General features: G+C 28.3%; 1 protein-coding gene across 1 annotated transcript; it reads left to right on the forward strand.

The window, feature by feature from the left end:
* The first annotated feature begins 15,268 nt into the window (after positions 1 to 15,268).
* On the forward strand, positions 15,269 to 16,238 carry LOC116771461 (ommochrome-binding protein-like). Its single transcript, XM_032663305.2, has one exon. The coding sequence runs from the start codon at positions 15,289 to 15,291 to the stop codon at positions 16,135 to 16,137; it is 849 nt and encodes a 282-aa protein (XP_032519196.2). The 5' UTR covers positions 15,269 to 15,288; the 3' UTR covers positions 16,138 to 16,238.
* The last annotated feature ends 4,999 nt before the right edge of the window (positions 16,239 to 21,237 follow it).

Below are 21,237 nucleotides of genomic sequence, written 5' to 3' on the forward strand. Positions count from 1 at the left end.
AAACTGAACAAAAAGAAGTGGAATAAAACATGTATAAATAGAATTCTCGGAATATAATATTTATAAGAAGGAATTTAATGTTTAAAAGTTGTACAATAATTTATTGACATAGCAGACTAATAAATTCATCGACTTCCAAAATACGTTACCAGTCACGTTGTAAATAAACGCTTTCAAGAGAAGTCATTAAGATTGTTTACTTGTATTGTTGCTCTTTCAAAACATATATGAATTGAAGACGTTGTATCTAAACCAAGTGTATATATATATATATCGCATTATATTATGTATATCGGAAGTATATTTCTGAATGCAATTGTGTACTTTTTGAAATCAAAAGTAGCTTTCTTTACGTTTTGTATTGATGGTGTGTCTATTTATTTTACCCTAAGTAAAAATAACGATACCAAATATAATCAAGAAAAGCCATGTCACTTTGGTTGTTTTATTTCACTGCTTGCAAATGAACATAGCTGAGGTAACATATGATAGTTATAAGGTGAGCTTTTATTTAGAGTTTTACTTTAGCACTTTTTACCTTTTCTTTTAGTTTAAACTACACCACCAATTTAAAATAAATGAACATGGGATATAAAATATGTCTCAAAATTTCAACTAACACAGGTGTAAACTGAGCCCTTAAAAGAAGATTAAAACGAATTGAAGTATACATACATACTCGTATATATTGTGTACTTTTCAGTAATATGATGCGACAGAAGAGCTCATTGAAAGTTTTAAATTTATTCCAATTGCCTTTAAGAAGTCTTGAAGTAACCAACATTTCGAAGTTGGAGGCATTCAAGAATCTTTCGGAACGTAAGATTTCTTGAAATATGTCGCTGAAATTGACTTGGAAGTTGCTTAATATAAATGTATATATTTGATGCTCATCAAGTTTTCTTTTAAAGCTACAGAGTTCTATTCTCACATCACATGTTTATTTGAAGTCTTTATGAGACAAAAGTATTTTTATGTATTGGTATACGTACATTGGCTGTACGTAAGTTCAATGGGTATTATATGTAAATTTCTTAATGGATTTTTGTATGAGTGTCCTGAATCGACGTGTTACGTATTATTGAATGTCGGATGTGAATACATATGATGGTTCTAAAACAACTTTACATTGGCCATTTACAATACTGTTTCAGTTAGGTTCTAGAAATGAACGAAATAAATATTATAAGGAAATTAAAAGCTATAGTTTGATATTTATAAAGGTAAGAAATAACACTAACTATTACTTGAGAGATTTCGCGATAGATTAAGTATTTGGAGAGCCAGAGAACGCAGATGTGTTATCAGTAATCTTATCGGACCCGAGTTCTCAAAGAAAAGCAACAGTATATATAGTTGAATATTTTTAAAAATATAAAAATTATTAATTTAAAAAAAAAGGTACTTAGTAACCATATCATTACTATAAATACATTCCAATTTAGTTTCAACACTCACTTAAATAATAACTGGCAGGTAAAAAAAAAAATTGCTTACACGTTTAGTGTATTTTATTTAAAATACTATGAAAAACATATTTCAATGTGGGTAGATTGTGATGTTGTGGAAGAATGTACTAATTGTGTATTAATAAACGTGATAAACATGAATGATATATTAAAGCGTTGTGTGCAGGTTGGTTGTGTGCAAGTCTTAGAATCTAGAAATCGTAACAGCAGTATACAGTTTATTTGTTTTTTTTTTTTTTATTTACAAATTGACTTCATTAAATGTAGCACAAACCTTCCACCAGCTACGTCAGATTATAAAATTAAATGAAACTATCACAAAGAGATTGTCTCTATAATCCTATCAGTTCCAATTGAATCGCGCTCGGAAAAATTAATACTATTTATGTAGAATTGTTTTATATAAATTTTTATAAAAATGCTGTTAATATTTAAAAGCTAAATGAACATTTACATTTATAGATTTGTTGTTTTTCCTTTTAATTTTATTGCTAAAGAATTAGTCTGTAGCCATGCCATTTATTCTTTGAGAAAATTAATTCAGACTAATTATAATATTGTTTTGTCAAAAAATATATCATTGTTAATTTTATGAATTAATTAAGCTTTCATTAATTTATTTAATTAGAAAGAATTGAAAGCGATCTAATAAGGATTTTCTGTTGTACTTTTTTAGTTCGATTTCAATTCCTATGTTAATTTTCTAAGTTTCAGTGACCTATACCCTGACTGACTCTTATTTCCATTTTGGTTAACTCAAAGGTAAAAAAGTCCTTTTTCGTTTTTCACAAGCTCACTTCACAGTAAGTTAAAAGTAAGGATTTCTATATTATAAGCAAGAACTAAACAGTCCAAAAAGCACTGAATAAGGTTTAGCACTAAAGTTTACTATGATACGTTGTTGCCAAAAAAGCATTCAGTACTTATATATTATAAATAATTCTTAAAATTCTCAAAATAACAGCAGAATAGCATTGCATAGCAGAAAGTAATATTTTATAATAGGTTATTTTATAATAGGATAGGTTGTTAAAATTATCTATAAAATGTTGTTACTACCTGACGTTTTGATTACAAACTTCAAATTGTTTTGACACAATAAAATAATAATTTTAAATCAATTTAATTAATTTTAAATCTTATTTATATCTAGTTAAGGTACAAGAAGAATAAAATTATTTTCGTAGGAAGACAGAATACGTTGAAACTTTTAAATTTGTTCCATTCTAATTTCCCTCTTAGCAATTTCCAAGGAACCGAGCTTCTAAAGTTTCTGTGATACTTGGGGAGCTCTCGAACCGTGAATGTCTTAAAATATGTAACTTAATTTTATTCAGTATCGGGTTATTAACTTAATTAAATAGTTTAAGTTGTTATTAAACTTCTCGAATTTCAGATGACTTCACGTATTTTGGCTAGACATCAGTATTTCCACAGCTTATTGTTGGAATGCAGACAATGGAGAAACATTACAAAAGTATTTTTCTAATGTTACACGTTGTTTTGCCATATATTTTTACGAATCTTTCATTTCAGGAATAATAAAAAGATCAATAGAACGTCTTTCAAGTATATAGGTGTGTGAGAATATTTTTAATTTATCAATATGACAACAAAAAAATAAATACTTATATTCAAATCGAGGAATCAAAATCATTACGAACAGAGTTACGCTAGTACAATTACGCTAGTAATAAAAAAATATATGTTTTCGTATTTATTCAGTGATTTTTCATCTTCTCTTTTCGTAATCACTGTCAGGTAAAATTGTGTCATATATAATCAATTAGGAATTCCCAAAGATATGGTTTTATTTAAATATGAATCTAAAACATGGTTTTTGATATTTTACTATAATATTGCGTTTGCAACCGTTTGTTGGTATCCAGCCTGTATGTAGATTGCCTTTTGATTGCCAGTGTCTGATTGTATTATATTATTATGGAACCTATGTCAAGCAAAATTAAAACAGAATACAGAGAATAAAATATGTTATACGTAAAGTTACTAAGTAAGTGAGGTTAAGTGATCCCATGTTACTCTTGATTAAGAAGATACTAAAGACGTCAAATTGTTTTACCTTTATTAAATGAAAACAATTAACCTACATCGTCTACATCCCGGCGTATTGCATCGCGGATAAAGATATTACTTATAATTAAAATACATTTCCATTATTTTATTTTCAACAAATTTATAGAAAAATCTTATTTAATACGACACAAATTAAAATACGAAATAATTACCTCATAAAATAAAATATAAATAATCTATTCTATGTCTCATAGCATACATACTTTAAACTAATAAAGAACTATTAGTATTCGTTTTTATTAACGTATTATAAATAAGCATAAGCATGTATAATGTTATAGTATTGTCGTAGTATTATTCGACAAAAATCGTAATGACTCTATTATATACCACAATATATTATTTCCTTTGAATGCATTTCGTAATCCCTTCAGCCGTCCTCTCTGATCCTCGCTTACAAACCGCTACGAGACTATCCGTTGCCGCACCAGTAATTGAATCGCAGACAGCGAGCTTTCACGATTATCTGATTTATAATATAATAATACATTGTATTATGTAAGTCATGGAAAACTAAAAAGTCTTTTTTAAAGTCCACGTCGAGGAAAGTAAAGACGGGTATGTTTTGAATTTATATATGAATTCATGTGTAAATAAAGACTTTTAATAACTTGTACATCGTTAAATTCGTTATGGGCAGGATACATTAAATTTATTATAAACCCGAGGTATAGTATATATATATATATATATATATATATATATATATTCTGACTAAAGAGATTTATAGCTAATAAAGAACTAGAAACATAAAATTAATATTTGATAAGGGATCGAAGGTAGGTGACACATTAAGTTTTGCTGGATAACACAATCTGCGATTTGTCGTTTATTCAAGAATTGCAACCAGTTTTATTAAGTATATGTCTGAAACAATACTACAATATATTATATTCGTAGTGTATTGTAAGTGATTCACATTGACATTTATTATACCGCAATTCGCAATGGAAAATCACGTAGCTCTTGCATCGGTCAATCGGCTTTGCGGTCAGAAAGCGGATTACTGGGAAGCATCTCGTAAGCTGAGAATTACATTACCTTCTTACCTGTCTACTATTCAACAGTTTTGCTTGTTTTAATGTATTTTATATGTAGCTAAACTTTTAAGAATTTATTTCACACATATTGTTTTATTTTCTTATTCTTCGCAGATTATTTTATTGCGTATGTTATGATAATTTTAATAAATATTTTATTTGCATGACACGGCGTTTCTATCATTAAACTTATAACATATTTGCTTATATGGTTAAAATTACAGAATTTTCTCTTCTATGAGTTCTGAGTGATAAAAACAGATTTCAGTCTTGGGAAGACATACTTAGTCTTCGGTTCCGCAATTATACAATAAGACCACAATCATGAGAGCTGTTAAATTTGTGACTTAGTCGAGTACGTTATTTATAATGTTTTAAATGCTATGCGAGTTGTAATATTACTTATGCCTAAATATGTAAAATATCTATGTATATTTACAAAGATACGATCTGTAACAGAGGTTTAAGGCTTCATACAGTCATAATTACTTGTAGTAATCGATGATAGTTTATTGTAAAAACGTATAAGTATTTCTTCATGTAAGTATCATAACAATGTTCCTAACTAATCTGTACATAATTTATTACAAACCATCAAGCCCAATACTATTATATCATGTTTCAATATCAAACGTTCGGTTTTGTTACTCGGAACATTTATTCGTCTTAAGTAAAAGGACTAATTCTGTTCTCGATTTGAGACATCCGCTTAGAAATGGTTTTGTGGCGTATTATTATATATAAACTTAATTTAGATATATCGTTTTACTGTTTATTTTCTTTCAAAAACTTGAAATACAATATATATATATATATATTAAGTTATTTATTTATATAAAAAGAATATACACAGTCGGTAGACATGTATTACATATGAGCGTATATAAATATAAATTCATCCTTTGTTCATAAAACACGGTACATCTTGTAATTCCCTTATTGTTATACAAGGATGAAGGACACAATGAATTATACCTTAAATACTAGAAAACTAACAGTATACTCAGACACGAATAACGTTATAACGCAAAATAAATACATTAGTACATTAACTTTATTTTTGTAGAATTTTAAATATCATGTCAATTTTATGTTTTGTTATAAAATAAAACTCAAATGCTAAAGAGTTTAAAGAATTTTTTTTTAGTTTCATAAGTTTTGTGCCCTCTTGTTACAAAGTATAAAAGTTTAAAATATTGTTATTGAATAATATTTTTCAGGCAACCATTTCAGTCCATAGATTGTGATTCTTTATTACCGGTAAAATTTACGAAATTATACTTTTCTATATTTATATTATCCTTTGTGATCCAAATTGTATTGTTGTAACCAAAAATAAAACGGCCTATATCTTTTATATGAGGAAGAGGCTTTTCATAAAAAATATATTTAGAGTAATTATGCGTTCGTTTACTGCGTATGGGATATAAATGACAGAGATTTAACGAACATTGTATTGAGGACAATGCTAACAAATACTATTTTAATAAAGAAATAAAATATTAGTAAGATATCTGCATGAGTAATATATCGATGATTTTGTTATTTACTTTTACTAACACAATATTTCAATGGTTACTTTATAAAAAGATGAATTACTACGTCACGCTCCACACATAAAAAAATAGCGCCTCTATGTATTGTGTCTTATCCATTGAATTGTTAAATATGAAACATTTATAAAGGCTCGACTTAAAAAAAGAAATGAAAAGCGTCCTAAGATTGATTATATTTTGTCAATATTTAATAAGTTTTTATTATATATCTCATTCTCAATACAAGAATTAACAATGAAAGTTGTTTGAAAGACACAGTTTGTAAAGGAAACTCTTAGAACATTTTATATTACTTCTTAAAAGATTTAAGAGCGTCGTTTAAAAGATATAATAAGGAATGGCTTAAAATTATTCATGAAACAAGTTTAGTGAGATAACACTCCACATTAATCATATTGTACTTGTATGAAACTAGTCCTTTGAACTCAGATGTCGTCTACTCTTATAAAATTATGTATTTCTGGCATTAATACTCTCCTCTTGTTTCCATCATTTTTCTTTAAAGAGAACAATGATATCTCTAGATGTTAGTATGTACTACACCGTAGAAGCATTTAAATCGATTGATAAAACGATTGACTTATGGGCTGAATCTTGAAAAATAATTTGTTTTTTGTAAGAATGAATAATAATTGGAGTTCTAAAATTTTTTACCTTAGGTTTGTGTTAAAAATTATCCATTTCCTAATATATGTAACATTTCATGCTGCGTTTGTATTCAAAAACTGAAAATTACGCGCTGATGATTCGACTTCTATTCTAGTATGTAATTATATGCACGGATTGTAGTTAATATTTTTGTGTCAGGATATTTTTTTTTGGTGCTCACAAAATGCTTAGAATATATCTATAGACAAGACTTATATTTAGAACCAATGATACTTATATCAAAAATCATTTTTTTGGCAATTTTTTTTTCCTGAAAGCAGTATGAATGAACAAAAAATCTATCCAACATCATTTTGTTGAACGCCAGTGACTGAGAGGGTGAATCGGGATTGCATTTTAAAACGCAAGTAATCTCGTGAGATCTTAAACTAAATGACAGTTCATGCATTGTGAATATGTTCGAGGTGGTTGCTCGAACATACGTTACATTGTATGAAATCCGTTTTATATTTTGTGTAGAAACGCCTTACACTATTTCTTGAATTTATTTGAACTAATATTTGAATTACTATAGGTTAAGCTCAATGTACCGTATGTTAATACTTGTAGGTGTAATATAATGGAAATAAAAAAAGTACGATTTCCTAACAAATGTATTTCAATAGGTATTCCTATAGGTTAACGACGTGGTTGATAATGATAATAATATAACTAGCAGTGTTAAGTTTTCGAGGCAAGAGTATTGGACAGTGTTGTTTCTTCAAAATTACCTAAAGAGGTTATTTTATTCAGAAATTTAAGTGAATTGGAAAATAAAACTCTATTTTGCAGTTATTTAGGTCTGGATATTTTTTTAGTTATATTCTTATAAAAGATAAATAAATGTCATTTATTAAACATCCTATTAAAATGTATTTAATGGACAAGAACATATAAAATTCATCCCTACTGTTAATTGGTTTTTGACTTATTATTTCTTTTGCCAATTTGCAATTATAGGAACATATGGTTGTCATGAAGTCGGGCTTCAACTAAATAATCAATAGAACAATTTCATTGACAGGATCCATTGAAGCTAAATGAAAAGCTCACAAACGAGGCCTGTTCGTTTATTGAAGGTTAAGCATTTTTTATTTTCCAATTTATTATATTAATAAAATGAGGTTATAAGCTAATCGATACATACATATTTAGCGATGTGTCTGTATTTTATATATTGCGAGAGGCCTAAGCTTTGCTATTAATTGACAAACTTGTTCAAACATATCCTAATAATTTATAGACGGACTTACTTGATGAAAAATATACTCTATTTTAGCGGAAATGTTTTGTAATAATACGTATAATGAATTTCACGTAATTCACAGAAATTATGTACTGATGAAGATAATATATTATTATGCATTACATAAGTAAGTTAATATACTAAAAAAGGATATATATATATAATTACATCTAAAAATAAAAAAAAATCATTGAAATATAAACAACATTAATATTTCGTTGCGCATTGCAGGCTGGGAGCTGTATAAGGTTGAAAAGCTGCCCGCTTTTAAAAGTTCAGAATAAATTAACTTTTTACATCCAAAACTAAAGCCACATATAATTCAAGTAGAATTAAAATATTTTTAAGTTAATATATATATCGCCTCAGATATACCAACACTTTAAACTTGCCATTATCGATCAATGCAATATAAAGCCTCGCATAGCTGTACGTTCATCACGCGATTCACGTGCTCAGGACGGCATGTAATTGAATATTAACACAAAGTAAACCATGACCTCATTTATGAGATACCTGTGTTATTAACAGAATTGCAATATTAAGCAGCGCGTGTGGCTATTAATTAAAGAACAAATTATCATATACTATTTATTCGTCGACAAAGTTTAGCCGAACAGAGGTATATAATAAAACTTATATTTTTCGGATTTACTTCGCAAATTTTGTTATTTTAAAAGACGAAATAATTTCGACGTTTCGGTTACTTATCTGCAACCGTGATCACGAGCAGACGAGATGTGAATGTCTGTCAGTTGGTCCTGTTGTTTATCATCTACCGCTAATGATTTCTCAATTTTCAGGCATATCGCTCTGGATGCTGGCAGAATGCGCTTATTTAATGCGCTTAGGTCCTTCGGTGTGATTACGGACATGGGATTTTATATTTTTAAAAGGGGATCCCCAGGTGTTTGATAGATTCCCGCCATCTTCTCTATTGAAATGGGGATATTTTTTAATTTCAATAGCCTCGCGGATTAACTTCGGTATGTATCTTCACGAACGAGGATTTGTAGTTTGTCAAACCGAATGTAGTGGCCTGGTTTGTCCATTGTGCTTCACACACTGCTGACTATGACGCGCGCCTATTTTTGATGTTGGAGATATGTTATTTCACCTTTGTACTGATGCTCCTCTTTTTCTGTCCAATTTATGACAAGCCACAGTCACAATAAAGTTTATACACACCCGCTTGTTGTATGTAATGGTACTCTTGATAGGTTTCATGAAATTGGCTCACTTTCTTGTGTGGTTTGTAGTATTGATCGAAACCTTCTTCAAGATGTTGCCTATTCTGTCAGTAACATCCTTCCCATCTGGTAATATCGCAGGTTGTCGTTCAACTGTGGGTGGCTTCAAGTGGTTCTTGCAATTCTGAGGTTGTTGTTGGTTGTTGCACGGGTAGGTTGTTGATGGTGAGAGCATGTTTTACATGCTGCAGCTCGTCCTCTATTTAGTCAGCATCACAAGAGTAGCAAAGATTTTTAAAATAATAAAATTCGAGTTGTAAAATCCGAAAAATATTAGTTTTGTTTTAATGAATACTCGCGAAAATCTTAGATCTCATTATATAGTATAGTATTAAGTTTTAAGATTACATTTTATGTCTTTCAAAACTGGAGATGACAGATGATTACGAGGCTTTTTGAATATTGAACATCGTGGTATATGTGGCATTATAAATAAAAGTGTTTCCTTGGGAATAAAGAACACAAGAGCTACGACATTCATTTGGATTATAACAGTGAATTGAGAATAAATTAGGATTTAAGGTAAATTTAATACAACTTTTTAAAGAAGGTCTTAAAGAAATTAACCTACAGATTTTCAAGCAATGAAGCTCCAAAATTTAAATGAATATAAGAGAAAATACGAATATACTTTGATCTTATAAAATCGAGTTTCTGCTTTTATTATAGCATCGCATGATATATAAACATTTATTTGTATCAAAACTACAAAAAGTGTCTTATGTATACCTCTACTGACAAAAAAAAAAATAGGGCAAGTCAGATTTTAGCGTCACACGCTGGATTATGCATGAATCTAGTTGAGCTTATGCATATCGAATTTGAAATTTCTCGCTCTCAGTTACGAGTTGCACCCTTGCTGTACCTATATGAAAAGTAAACTTTAAGGCTTTTATTCCGCCTCACTGTTGGCTCGTATCCCAAAACCCTAAGCACTCAGGAAAAATTATGATTTATACTAAAATTTCTTTTGAACAAAATTTTTTTGGTGAAGATCTTCAAATTATTTGAATGCAACGAACAAAAAATTTTATAGAAAAAATAAGTTTGTTGACAAGGTAAAGACAGATGTCTGTATATATTTTAAGTTTCACAGAGAGCTTTATGGAAAATGTGATAGTTATTTAACTTCGTATGTTCCATTTATTACAATGCGGCACGGTTGTTAATTAATTTTGTAAAGTACATGTTTGTAGTTATTTTTAAACTGGATCGACGGATCCAAATTAATTGCAAAGGAACATGTAAGAAGCACGTTTTAGATATATTAATTACAAGGAAAACTTGCCAACTTGTCAAAGATAGTAAGAATAATTAGTTTTGAAACGAAAAGTATTACTTAAAACTTCTAGCTCTCATAACACATTGCAAATAAAACATAACTTTAACAAGATACTATTAAAGAATCTGAAGACCTTATCATAAGAACAATAAGAAAATATTTAAGAGAAATCGTTAGCTAACAACTTAAAATATATTAACATCTTAGAGACAAACACTTATATATTATGTACTTTATCAGTAAGTTCTTTTAGTGTTGACACAATCTCTAGATGTAATCTGAATATATATGTTAATTATTTATAGCTATGAAAGTATGAGATTAACTTGGGGATAAATTTCAAAACGTCATTTTTCAATATGCTTTATTAAAATTGCTTTCTTATTCAGCTTTTAAAAGTGAACAAGAATTTTTTTTGTCAGTTACCAAAGGCCCAATCAGATATCAATTATCTTTGGTTAAAGTGTTCTGTGATTAATTCAGAATATGTTTCAGAACGTAGTTACGTAATTCAAATATTACTTTAAGAATTTCTTCCGTGGTTATTGGATCGATCTTGACATAACCTTTTGAATCTCAAGCTATAAATATGAGAATATCGTAAGTGTTGAATAACGTTGCAGTTTTATAACCAATTTATGGCAAGTTCTACAACGGTTTTATTGAGATGCTTTAATTTAATATGTTAAGCGAATATTACGTTAATCTTTATTTGCGATATAGAAATGTACTGAAATTATAATCTGATTGACAAATTTATATCAATAATGCCTATGTTGTTACTTCTCGTTTAATGTAATTCTTCAGCAGTTAAGAATTATTTTTAAATAATTCAGTGACATTAAGAAGTAAACAACATAAACGTATTGTAAGATACTTTTGCATTTATAAAATCACCTGAACGTGATTTCAATACAAAGCAATGACTCAAAGTTTTGAAGTTATTTTTTTTTCAGTTTTTTTCATTGCCTGGTTTACAATCGTTTTAATAATTTATTTTTGACATCTGTTTTTTAACTAAAAAAAATATAATTTATTAACAATTCTAATAACAATAAAAATATATTTTTACAACTTCTGTTTCCTTTATTTAATAATAGCTATTTATATAAATAATAATAGGACATAAGTAAGCATGTAAGTATTGGTTTTTTCCATTTTTTTATATAAACGCTGGGTTGTGTTGTGTTTATAACAATTCTATGTTTTCTGTATTCTTAGTATTTCAAAACATAGTTTGATATTTTTATTTTATTTATTATTACATCATTCAAGATAATTCATTATTTGGTTTCTTATTAAATTATGTATTGGGGATTTTTTAGTTTTGTTTTAAATATATAAAAAATAAAGAAGACCTGTTAGGGCTGGGCTTGAAATGGTCTTGTTTAATTTAATTTGATTAAACGTAGCTGGTTAAAAAAGGTTTCTGTTGAATTAAAAAAGATTTTTCACAAGGAGATATTATGAAGCTTTGTGCGAAATTCTTACTATAACTATATATTCTAATTTTAAATTACTAGCCAAGTCTATTAATTATGACAATAACATCATAATTAAAATTTCTTTTGAAAGGATTAAAATTATTCGAGAGTATGTTCGAATCGTAAATTATTTTATAAGATTAAATTATAAATATATAAATCGTTAATTATTTCACATCGTTCGTTAGTGTAAATTATTAAACATAGCAATTTCAAAAACCTACCTACATCTGTTGTTAAATATGATACAGGACGCTTCATCATTTGAAACAGAAAATTTTATCCAGAAACCCAGCTCTCTGTACATCATAAGACAATTGTAGAATTTATCAAGGGCTTCCACTCGACCCCTATTAAATTAAAGATGCCATTTATTTAGAATTAGGATAAAGCGTAAGTAACTTAATAGACACTAAAACTTTATTACTTACAATAGTATCATAGCCTTATATTCGTTTATTCGAAGCGATAAATTTAAATACCTTACAACTTTTGATATATCTTTGTAAGGGTTATCCGTCTCATTTTTATCATAAAATATTATTAAATCAATATATTCAATAATAGTTTTGTGGCAAAGAAAAAAAGAACCATAATATCTAATTCTTTTGTCCATGAAACATCAAAAAATTATACATATTTTACCTCCGAAAACTGGGCCTACTTTTTGGAGACTGTCATGTTTTCTTTGCAAAACTTAGAAGCCACAGTATTAAAACAAGATAACCTTAAATTTGAGAATGGCACAGCACATATGAAAGCCTAACTGAAGCTTATTGGTTCTACTATTCAGTCTAACTTTAACAGGAAGCTCCCAGGTTACAGATTCTCGAGTTCAAACATAGATGTGCCAATCAAACGATTTTTATTTACAAGCTGATTTTAAAGTAAAGCTACTCATTTGAGTGTTTTTTCTTTCACCAGGGATGACGGTTAAATTTCAGCCTAAAGCATTTCATTTTATAAGTTTAGCAGTTTGCCAGTCCATTTAGTTCGGGTTTCGCAATAGTCTTGGACCTGCCTAGAACTAACATCAATTCACTCTTTGAACGTCTTCGAAGGTAGCCCTAGTAGGTTATTTTCAAATTTGGTTAGGTAGAGAGAGGAGCTTGGATGGTGGAGGTAAGCGTTTAACGCGCGTTAGATAGGGACCACTTATACCTACACCTGGGTCGCAAGTCTCAGGCACTGTTAAGGCTCCCCTCCCTGTAATGCGATGATCCCGGCACCCGTCCAGTGAATGCATTGAATGCTAAAAAGATTCGTCTCAGAGTTTTCCAAGAGTTTTTATTAAACATTGAAACATATTCAAATTATATTCGCAAATTTATAACTTAATTTCTGAAAAAAATTAAAACCAAACAAAGCGTTTCTGTTTTTCTTGTCCTTGGGGAATTTAGTAAGTACTAAATAGAGTCGATGGTACTTTAACAATAAAGACAAGTCTTTTCAACAGAATCCCACAGTCGTTTCTTTTTTCCATTCGCCAACTTAAAACCACAGACCAAAACAACTTTATTGCGGTACTCTTGTTCGGGTCATTGTCTGGTTAAATATCTAACGATTGAAAAAACAATCAGAAAATAGTTCTTGAAGACGTTTTTCTTCGGAAACAATTACGTTTAGCTACACTGAACTAAATATGACACCATAGTTATATATTTAATATGGACAATGATATACAAGAAGAGAGAAAAATATATGATTAGGAAAAAAATGATATATATTTTTATGGTTAATTGTTAAAGATCAAATAACATTTTATACATTTTCAGTACAATATAAGTGAATTGCTTTGTAATATTATTTGTGTGAGCTTGAAAAGGACTGACAGTCTAATTATTCAGAATAAGGTTTTCATATTGATTCGATTACATGATTGAATGAAATGTGTTATCTTAAATTATTTCCCTATACAGATTAACCACTACGATTCAATCTGTATAATTACAATGGTTTTTATGCGGTTATAATACAATATGCATTACAATATTTACTGTGTTCCGCTCACCGCACGCCGCATCCACACAAAATACGAGTAATTATTAAAGTAACCGGGAACGATAAATATTCAATTCACTATAATCATATTAGATTTTTTGGTGCATACAGATGTAATCCATTGAATAGGGAAGCATTTTTAAAAAGGATTATTTTAATATTGTTTCACATATAACATTGATTAAAATCTTTTAATAGTTTTAATTGCATCTTAAATGTATCAATTCCCCTGTCATATAAATCCGGTTGGATTTTGCTTATGCGTGCTTAAATTAAGAAGCTTCCTTCAATTCAAATGGATATTTCACTGACAGCTTTAAATAAAGGAAAATTTAATAATAAAGTGTCGAGCTGAAAAGATTTAAGTAAGCAGAATATGAATTTTTGGGACATTGGTTTATTCTATTCCTGGCAAGCTGGTTTGTCACTTCACATTATTATAATAAAAAAATATCATACTTGTTAAATGTGTTTTGCCTTAATAAGTCAAATTCATATGTAATTATAAGTCCGTGACTTTCACACATTTTTATATAAATCAGTGAAATTCACGAAACTAACCTTAATATACATTTTTTTAAATCTCATTTGAGCCTTTCAGTTAGAGGTGAACATATAATAACTTCACATATGTACTGAATGTAGACTATTAAAATAGATTTACTGTTGGACATCATTAAAATAAGGTAAAACGAAATAATGGCCCATTTGAATGGTGTAAATAAACTTTTATTTCCTGAATATACAGAAATTGAATTCACGGTTTAGAATGATTTTACAAATTGATATAAAGTACTTTAACAAAAAGATTTTTTATTTTTATTGTAGATGTGATGTAAGATAATTTAAAAATGACTTAAATTTATAAAAGACGTGTTCAAGCCTTCTTTAATTGCATTTTTCTATCCTCATTATATACTTAATGTATTGTTATTTTCTATATAGTTTTCTATATAGACTCAGTAAGAACCATTGGTAAAATATTGAAAATAAAAGTAATAAGAAATATTTTAATTCATCTTCGAATAATGTATTGTTTGTTTATGGTATTTGTTGTTTGTACACAAAAGTGAATGTTTGAGCTTCTGAGACAAACAACGTTTTGCAAACATTTCAATGCGTTCGTGTGTACAGAGAGAGCAAACAGTGTAACACTCATTTGTTAGCTGGAAATCTTATTACTTTTAGTCCAAAAACATGATTGTTTTTAGAGTTTATATGCTTATTGGTGTATACCCGTTAGTAGCTTCAATTAGATATATGATAGATGTTAACAAATTCTGTGACTTAACCTCGGAAGAGTCAACCAAGCGGTGCTACATCAAAGAAACTTTGGCAACGCTTGCTCATAGTCCGAACCAATTAGCTGTCAGTAAAGCTTCTAACACGCTTTACTTCAGCTTTGATGCTGGTCAGGGGGAATATCTGCCCGCAATCCTAAACATTGACACGAAAAAACTGACCGTAATAAAAGGAGTCAAAGATGCTTTTGCGATGGCAGTCGATTCAAAGGAGGAAATCTACTTTGGCGGTAGTCATGGCATTTACAAATATAACCGGCCTTTGAGAAGCCTTAAGAGACTAAATGTAACCAATTTAGACGTCTGGTGGTTACAAATTAAATCACGTTTGTATTTTATAAAATTCCCCAGTCTCAAAGCATATTATTACGAGAACAAAATAGTCCAACCGGTTCTTGAATTGCAGAACACGACTGTTAATCAGTTCGTTTTTGATGCTGATAATAATACCTTCTTCATAAATGGCTCCGGATTGTTCGGTATTAAGAGAGGACAGGGAGATGCTATATTGTTGAAGGATATACCAAGATTTTTCGGGATGGCCGTTGATAATTTCGGTTACGTACATTTGTGCAGTGAAACTGGAATCTTCGTGATAAGTAAAATGGTTCAGAAAGTCAAACGGCTTGTGAGAGTGAACGGTGTCTTAGGTTTGGCTTTCGACAAAAATAATAATATAATTTATTCTGACTCGCATGATATTTTTCGTCTCAAACCTGTGTCGAGTGAAGAGTATTATAACATAGCTAATAATAGTTTACAATAAACATTTATGTCCTTTTCTAATTTGTGAACTGAAAGTGGCACAAATATGCTATATAAAGTCCAAAACAATGCCATACTCATCATTACATCCAAAATTAAAAGAATCGTCAAAATAAAACAGTTTTTAGCCTTAACCTAGCGTGAAATTTTAATTGGACAACGAATACACAGTGGGTTGTTGTTATTCCGACATGCAATATGATGCATTTTAAAATGGCCCAGCGGAGGTTTATTATAAATTAAATCAGCACACGTTATAGTGTTACCGACATTCATGAATATACATCACATGATATGCAATAATCCCTAATATTAATTACTATTCACGTAATATTTGATTTTAATTAAGCTAAATTTATATTTAAGTATAATGGTCAGTTATTTCCAGTTATTTGTTGTTACAGTATAACATTTTTGTCAGTTTGCAGGCATACACATTATTATTTATTTTATTTAAGTAATATTGGACATGAGTGCTCTAAGATTGTTAATTTTTTTTTATTATTTCATATGAAATATTTTTGTGGGACAGAAACACAGAAATAAAAGAGTTCTGCAGCTGACAGAACAACCAATTTATAAATACATCAATTACTTAAACCTGTTCCAAAAATACAATTTAAAAATTACTTCACTTCTTTTTACATACAATACGTACTTATATCAATCATTATATCTCACAATGTGAAGACAATAATGGACATTCCAGTGCTTGTAAAAAGTAAATATTGCTTAGAGGATATGTTCTGAATGAATGACAACTATCTCTCCGTATAAAACTATGATGAAAAGAAAGAATTTACAAAAGTATCCAGAGTTCATAAATTAAATGTATCCGCCTTATAATAATATTTTCAAGTGTATATTTAAAGTTTGTACCTCATATTAAAACTTGTCAAATCTTTCAGAAACATGTCTTGGAATTCGTAATTTAATACTGGGAAAATACTTTCGAAAACATATGAATTTAAAAGTCAATTTTATCAATAATATACCGAAATTCTCAACATTTTCAAACATTTTTTTTTTGTGTTTTATTAACAAGGTTTTTTATAAAGTATGTTTTTATATTATTAAGAGAATTCTTCTCTGTTTTCTTTTTATTTTTTTTTTATATCATGTTCTTTGATAGGTATTCTTAATACTAGTTACGTTTCTGACAATATAAAAGTAAAAAGAATGATTCTGTTACTTATGACCTTTATGACCTTTTAAAGCTTTCCTCGTATTTCTTTTACACATTAAAACTATTGTTCGTCACTAAATATTGTATAAATCTTTTGCTGTTTCGTTTTTTTTACAATTTCTAGATATCAATGTACAATACTATAGTTTTAATCTTGGATAGCAATCTTATCATTGTTTAACAGGTATTGTAAGACATAAGTTATGTTGTTCCATTATATGAAAAGTAGCCATTTTAATTCAACAATATTACATATTTTATTCACGTATCTTGCAAATTTTTAATTTTTAATCTCACTGTATAATTCCGTTGTAGAACGGTATATATAAATTTATTTCTGTTATAGTGAATAGTAAACTAGAAAATTTCGTTTTAATTTTCCTTTGCATCGATTCTAATTTTTTCTCCTGTGACTTACTTTATTTGTTCTGATATTTATTTATAAAAACATCCTCTAGTTAACTAAAGATGCAGTTCTTAATGTTTTGTCTTTTTTATTTACGAATATTTTTTTGAACAACTTTATAATTATTTTTAAAGCCATATAATAAAAATGTGTCAATTATTTAAATGAAACTAGTATTTATCGGATAAACTACGCGTGATCATCTCGTCTACGAGATCATCTCGTCTGCCCGTGATCATGGTTGCTGTAAAGTAACCGAAACTTCGGGAGTATGTAGTTTTTTTACAAAAATAAATCACGCGTAGTGTATCCGAAAAATACTAGTTTCATTTAAATGAATAAAAGTCGCGAAAATCTTAGATCTCATAATGTGTTAATTAGTTAAATACTTATAAAAGGTCGTTTGTAATGGAAATCTGTACAGAACACCGATCTTAATACTTGTCGACGATTAAACCGACCCAGTAATTTGATTTTTCAAATAATTTTATATAATATAAAGCATAACAAGGATTTGAATTACATGCAATAATAATATTTAATGAGTATCTTACACGGATGTTGTTGAAAGTGATGATAGGTCGCCTTTTTATATATATATATTTTTATAAATTAATTAAACTTTATTGGAGGCAATTAGGTTATAAACATTGAATTTAAAATATTTTAAGAATTGAATACGTTTTTTTTTTATAATCCCTTAATAATGATAAGGAACCAAATGAGAACCACTAGGCATATTAAATCGGATGGAAAATTGTTTTTCTTATTTAGTATCTAGTTAAAATATATGAAATGGTGTAAAAAATATTGTAAACTTTATATTTATGAATTCTGATGATAATTTTTATTTACATTTTTTATACATATAACAATAATATTATTATGTAAGATTCTATCATCATATATTAAAAATAATTTATTTTATTGCCTTAACATACAATCCAGCATGCGAAGGTTTTTAAAGTATTAAAGTTATACATATTAAGACGTGTATATTTAATTATTGATTGACAAAACAGAAATAACCAACAATATATTCTTGCTTACTTCCTAATTAATAAATTAATTCCCACAAAATAAATAACTTCAATTAGGAAAACAGTAAGTATGAATATATATTTTTTTGTAAATGTTATTTGTGTATCAAAATATTTTATATAAAAATAATGTGCGTTCACAATTATTGGCAAAGTAGAATTAAAAAAAAAAGATTTCATCTCTCTACATCAAAGACGCAAACACAGTTTGTTTAATCAAACAAATTAGCAGTGGCACATATTAGCACAACTTAAACACAAATAAACGAGATGGAATAATACTAATTATTTGTTGAGGAATTTAAAACCGTAACTAATTAATTTTATTTCTTATCACATAAAGAGCTATTTAGACAACCCTTTAACAATGCCCTGGTTAATTCCCTATCAGCCTCGTGTATAACCTTAACCGTTATTTAATGAATGAAGGGTAAATATCCATAAACATTATTAACTGAAATTACCTGAATTAATTGGTTGAATAACATTTTTAAAAGTACCTAACTTTACCTCTGGGACTCGCTTTAATCGGGACAGGTATGTCTATAGCAAATTTTATTTGTGCTTTTTTTGAAGTGAAGAATAATAATTATAAAAAAGATAAAGTAATTTTCAAACAAAGACTAATTAATGGAAACGGTGCCAAGATAAATTAAACCAATAATCAAAATAATAAGTTAAATAAATAACAAGCTTCGGCTTCAAATACAGGAGGGTTCCTTATTTTATCTCGTTTTTAAACAATAATTCTCAAGGGTGATCAATTTCTATTAGGTGATATTTGTTTTTATTACATAAAATTTTAGAAAATATTTGAAAACATGAGATTTTATGAAATCTTTCCACGTAAAAATACGTATTACAATGTGAGTACGTTTTAACCACTTTAACCAAAAGTATGCTATTTAGAGATTTATTGTCCGAATTAATATTTTTGCTAAAATGAGAACCTGCTATAGAATACTGTCTATACTCGCAACATGTTCATATCCCTTGCAACGTTTGTATGTTAAGTTTTAACTGTAATTTAATTTCACAACAGTCTCTTAAGACTGTAATAAAAATTTTCATACGATTTTCGATAAGAACAAAAAATATTTTTAATATAACTTTTGTTTTCTTATGCCTTAACCACTCTATTACTTCATAAATAACTTTAGTTCTTATATAAAACCCTTTACTACCAACTCTTAGAAGACCGACGTCAATGGCAGACATGAAACTTTGACACAATATTTGAATAAAGAAAATTTGTTACTAAGATACATACAAAGTTTCATACATAGTTTATATAAGTAATGTATTGTATGAAATCATTTAATAACTTAATGATTGTTTGTTAATATTAACAACATATTGTGAACATTTTCATGAAAGCGAAATATATTTAAATACAAAATGCATTGGTAGCTGAGAATAAAATTAATAATAATCGTAACTGATCAACAGTGTAAAAATATTAAGAAATGGTTTAAGAAATAAGCATTCCTTGTCCAATGGTTAAGCTAAGAACAATGTCTAGTAAAATAATTCTTTTTATAAATGGTTGTATATATCTAATAATGAGCAAAAAAATTCAAAGCGTTAGATAGAATTAGACACATTTTCATTTACCTCATTACTAAGCAGTACATATATATACTAGTACACATGTATATAGTACTGGACATAAAGAATTTAAAAACAAAACAAATGTATAACGAAAAAAAGCAAAAGAATTGCTACTATCACAAATATTAATGTTTTTTTCAATTCAATGCTCATATAGATTGGTTTCTGAACAATTATAGATTAGAAAAAGTTATTATATCAAAGACAAGACAAACCATAAACTAGTTAAAATATGGGTAGACTAAAACCTATTGGTTCAGGAAAATGATTTACTTTTCTGTTCTTATACATTGTTTTTAAATGTTTGTACCTAATATCTCGTATCATATATAACATGTAACACCTGTTGGTCGACACCGACTTATAAGTAGCAGCAATCATTTAATAATAATAGGCTTTTTTAGTAAGTTATTATCACGAACACGTGGTAACACTTATATAAAGACATTTGTTCCCAAATATCAATTCTATCACAAAAAAAGTTCAAATCTATGGTCGAGACCTCGCTCTCTTATTATCTCGCTGTCAACAACTAAAGGTTTGGAGGAAGAGTGATTGCTCTTCCACTTGTTAAGCTTAGCACAATGTCCAGTATAAATTATTAATATATGTATATTTATAGGAAAATGTATAAATAAATTGGAAATCTATGAAAGCAGATCTGGGACGTTATGTGTCCTAGACTATTGACTGATGTCATTTATATGGACTTGTGCTACTGTACAGTTGTAGATTACATTAATAATTATATATATATTAGTTTTAAATAAGAAATTTGGAAATAAATAGATTTACAAATACAAAAGATACAAAAATAATATAAATAAATTACGTAAATTAATAAACGCCAAAAGATAT

The sequence above is a fragment of the Danaus plexippus genome, chromosome 17 (genome assembly GCF_018135715.1).
Source record: "Danaus plexippus chromosome 17, MEX_DaPlex, whole genome shotgun sequence".
NCBI classification, from domain to species: domain Eukaryota; kingdom Metazoa; phylum Arthropoda; class Insecta; order Lepidoptera; family Nymphalidae; genus Danaus; species Danaus plexippus.

Bases quoted from the DNA above. Each gene is read 5' to 3' on its own strand.
- LOC116771461 (XM_032663305.2), top strand. From the start codon at position 15,289: ATGCTTATTGGTGTATACCCGTTAGTAGCTTCAATTAGATATATGATA.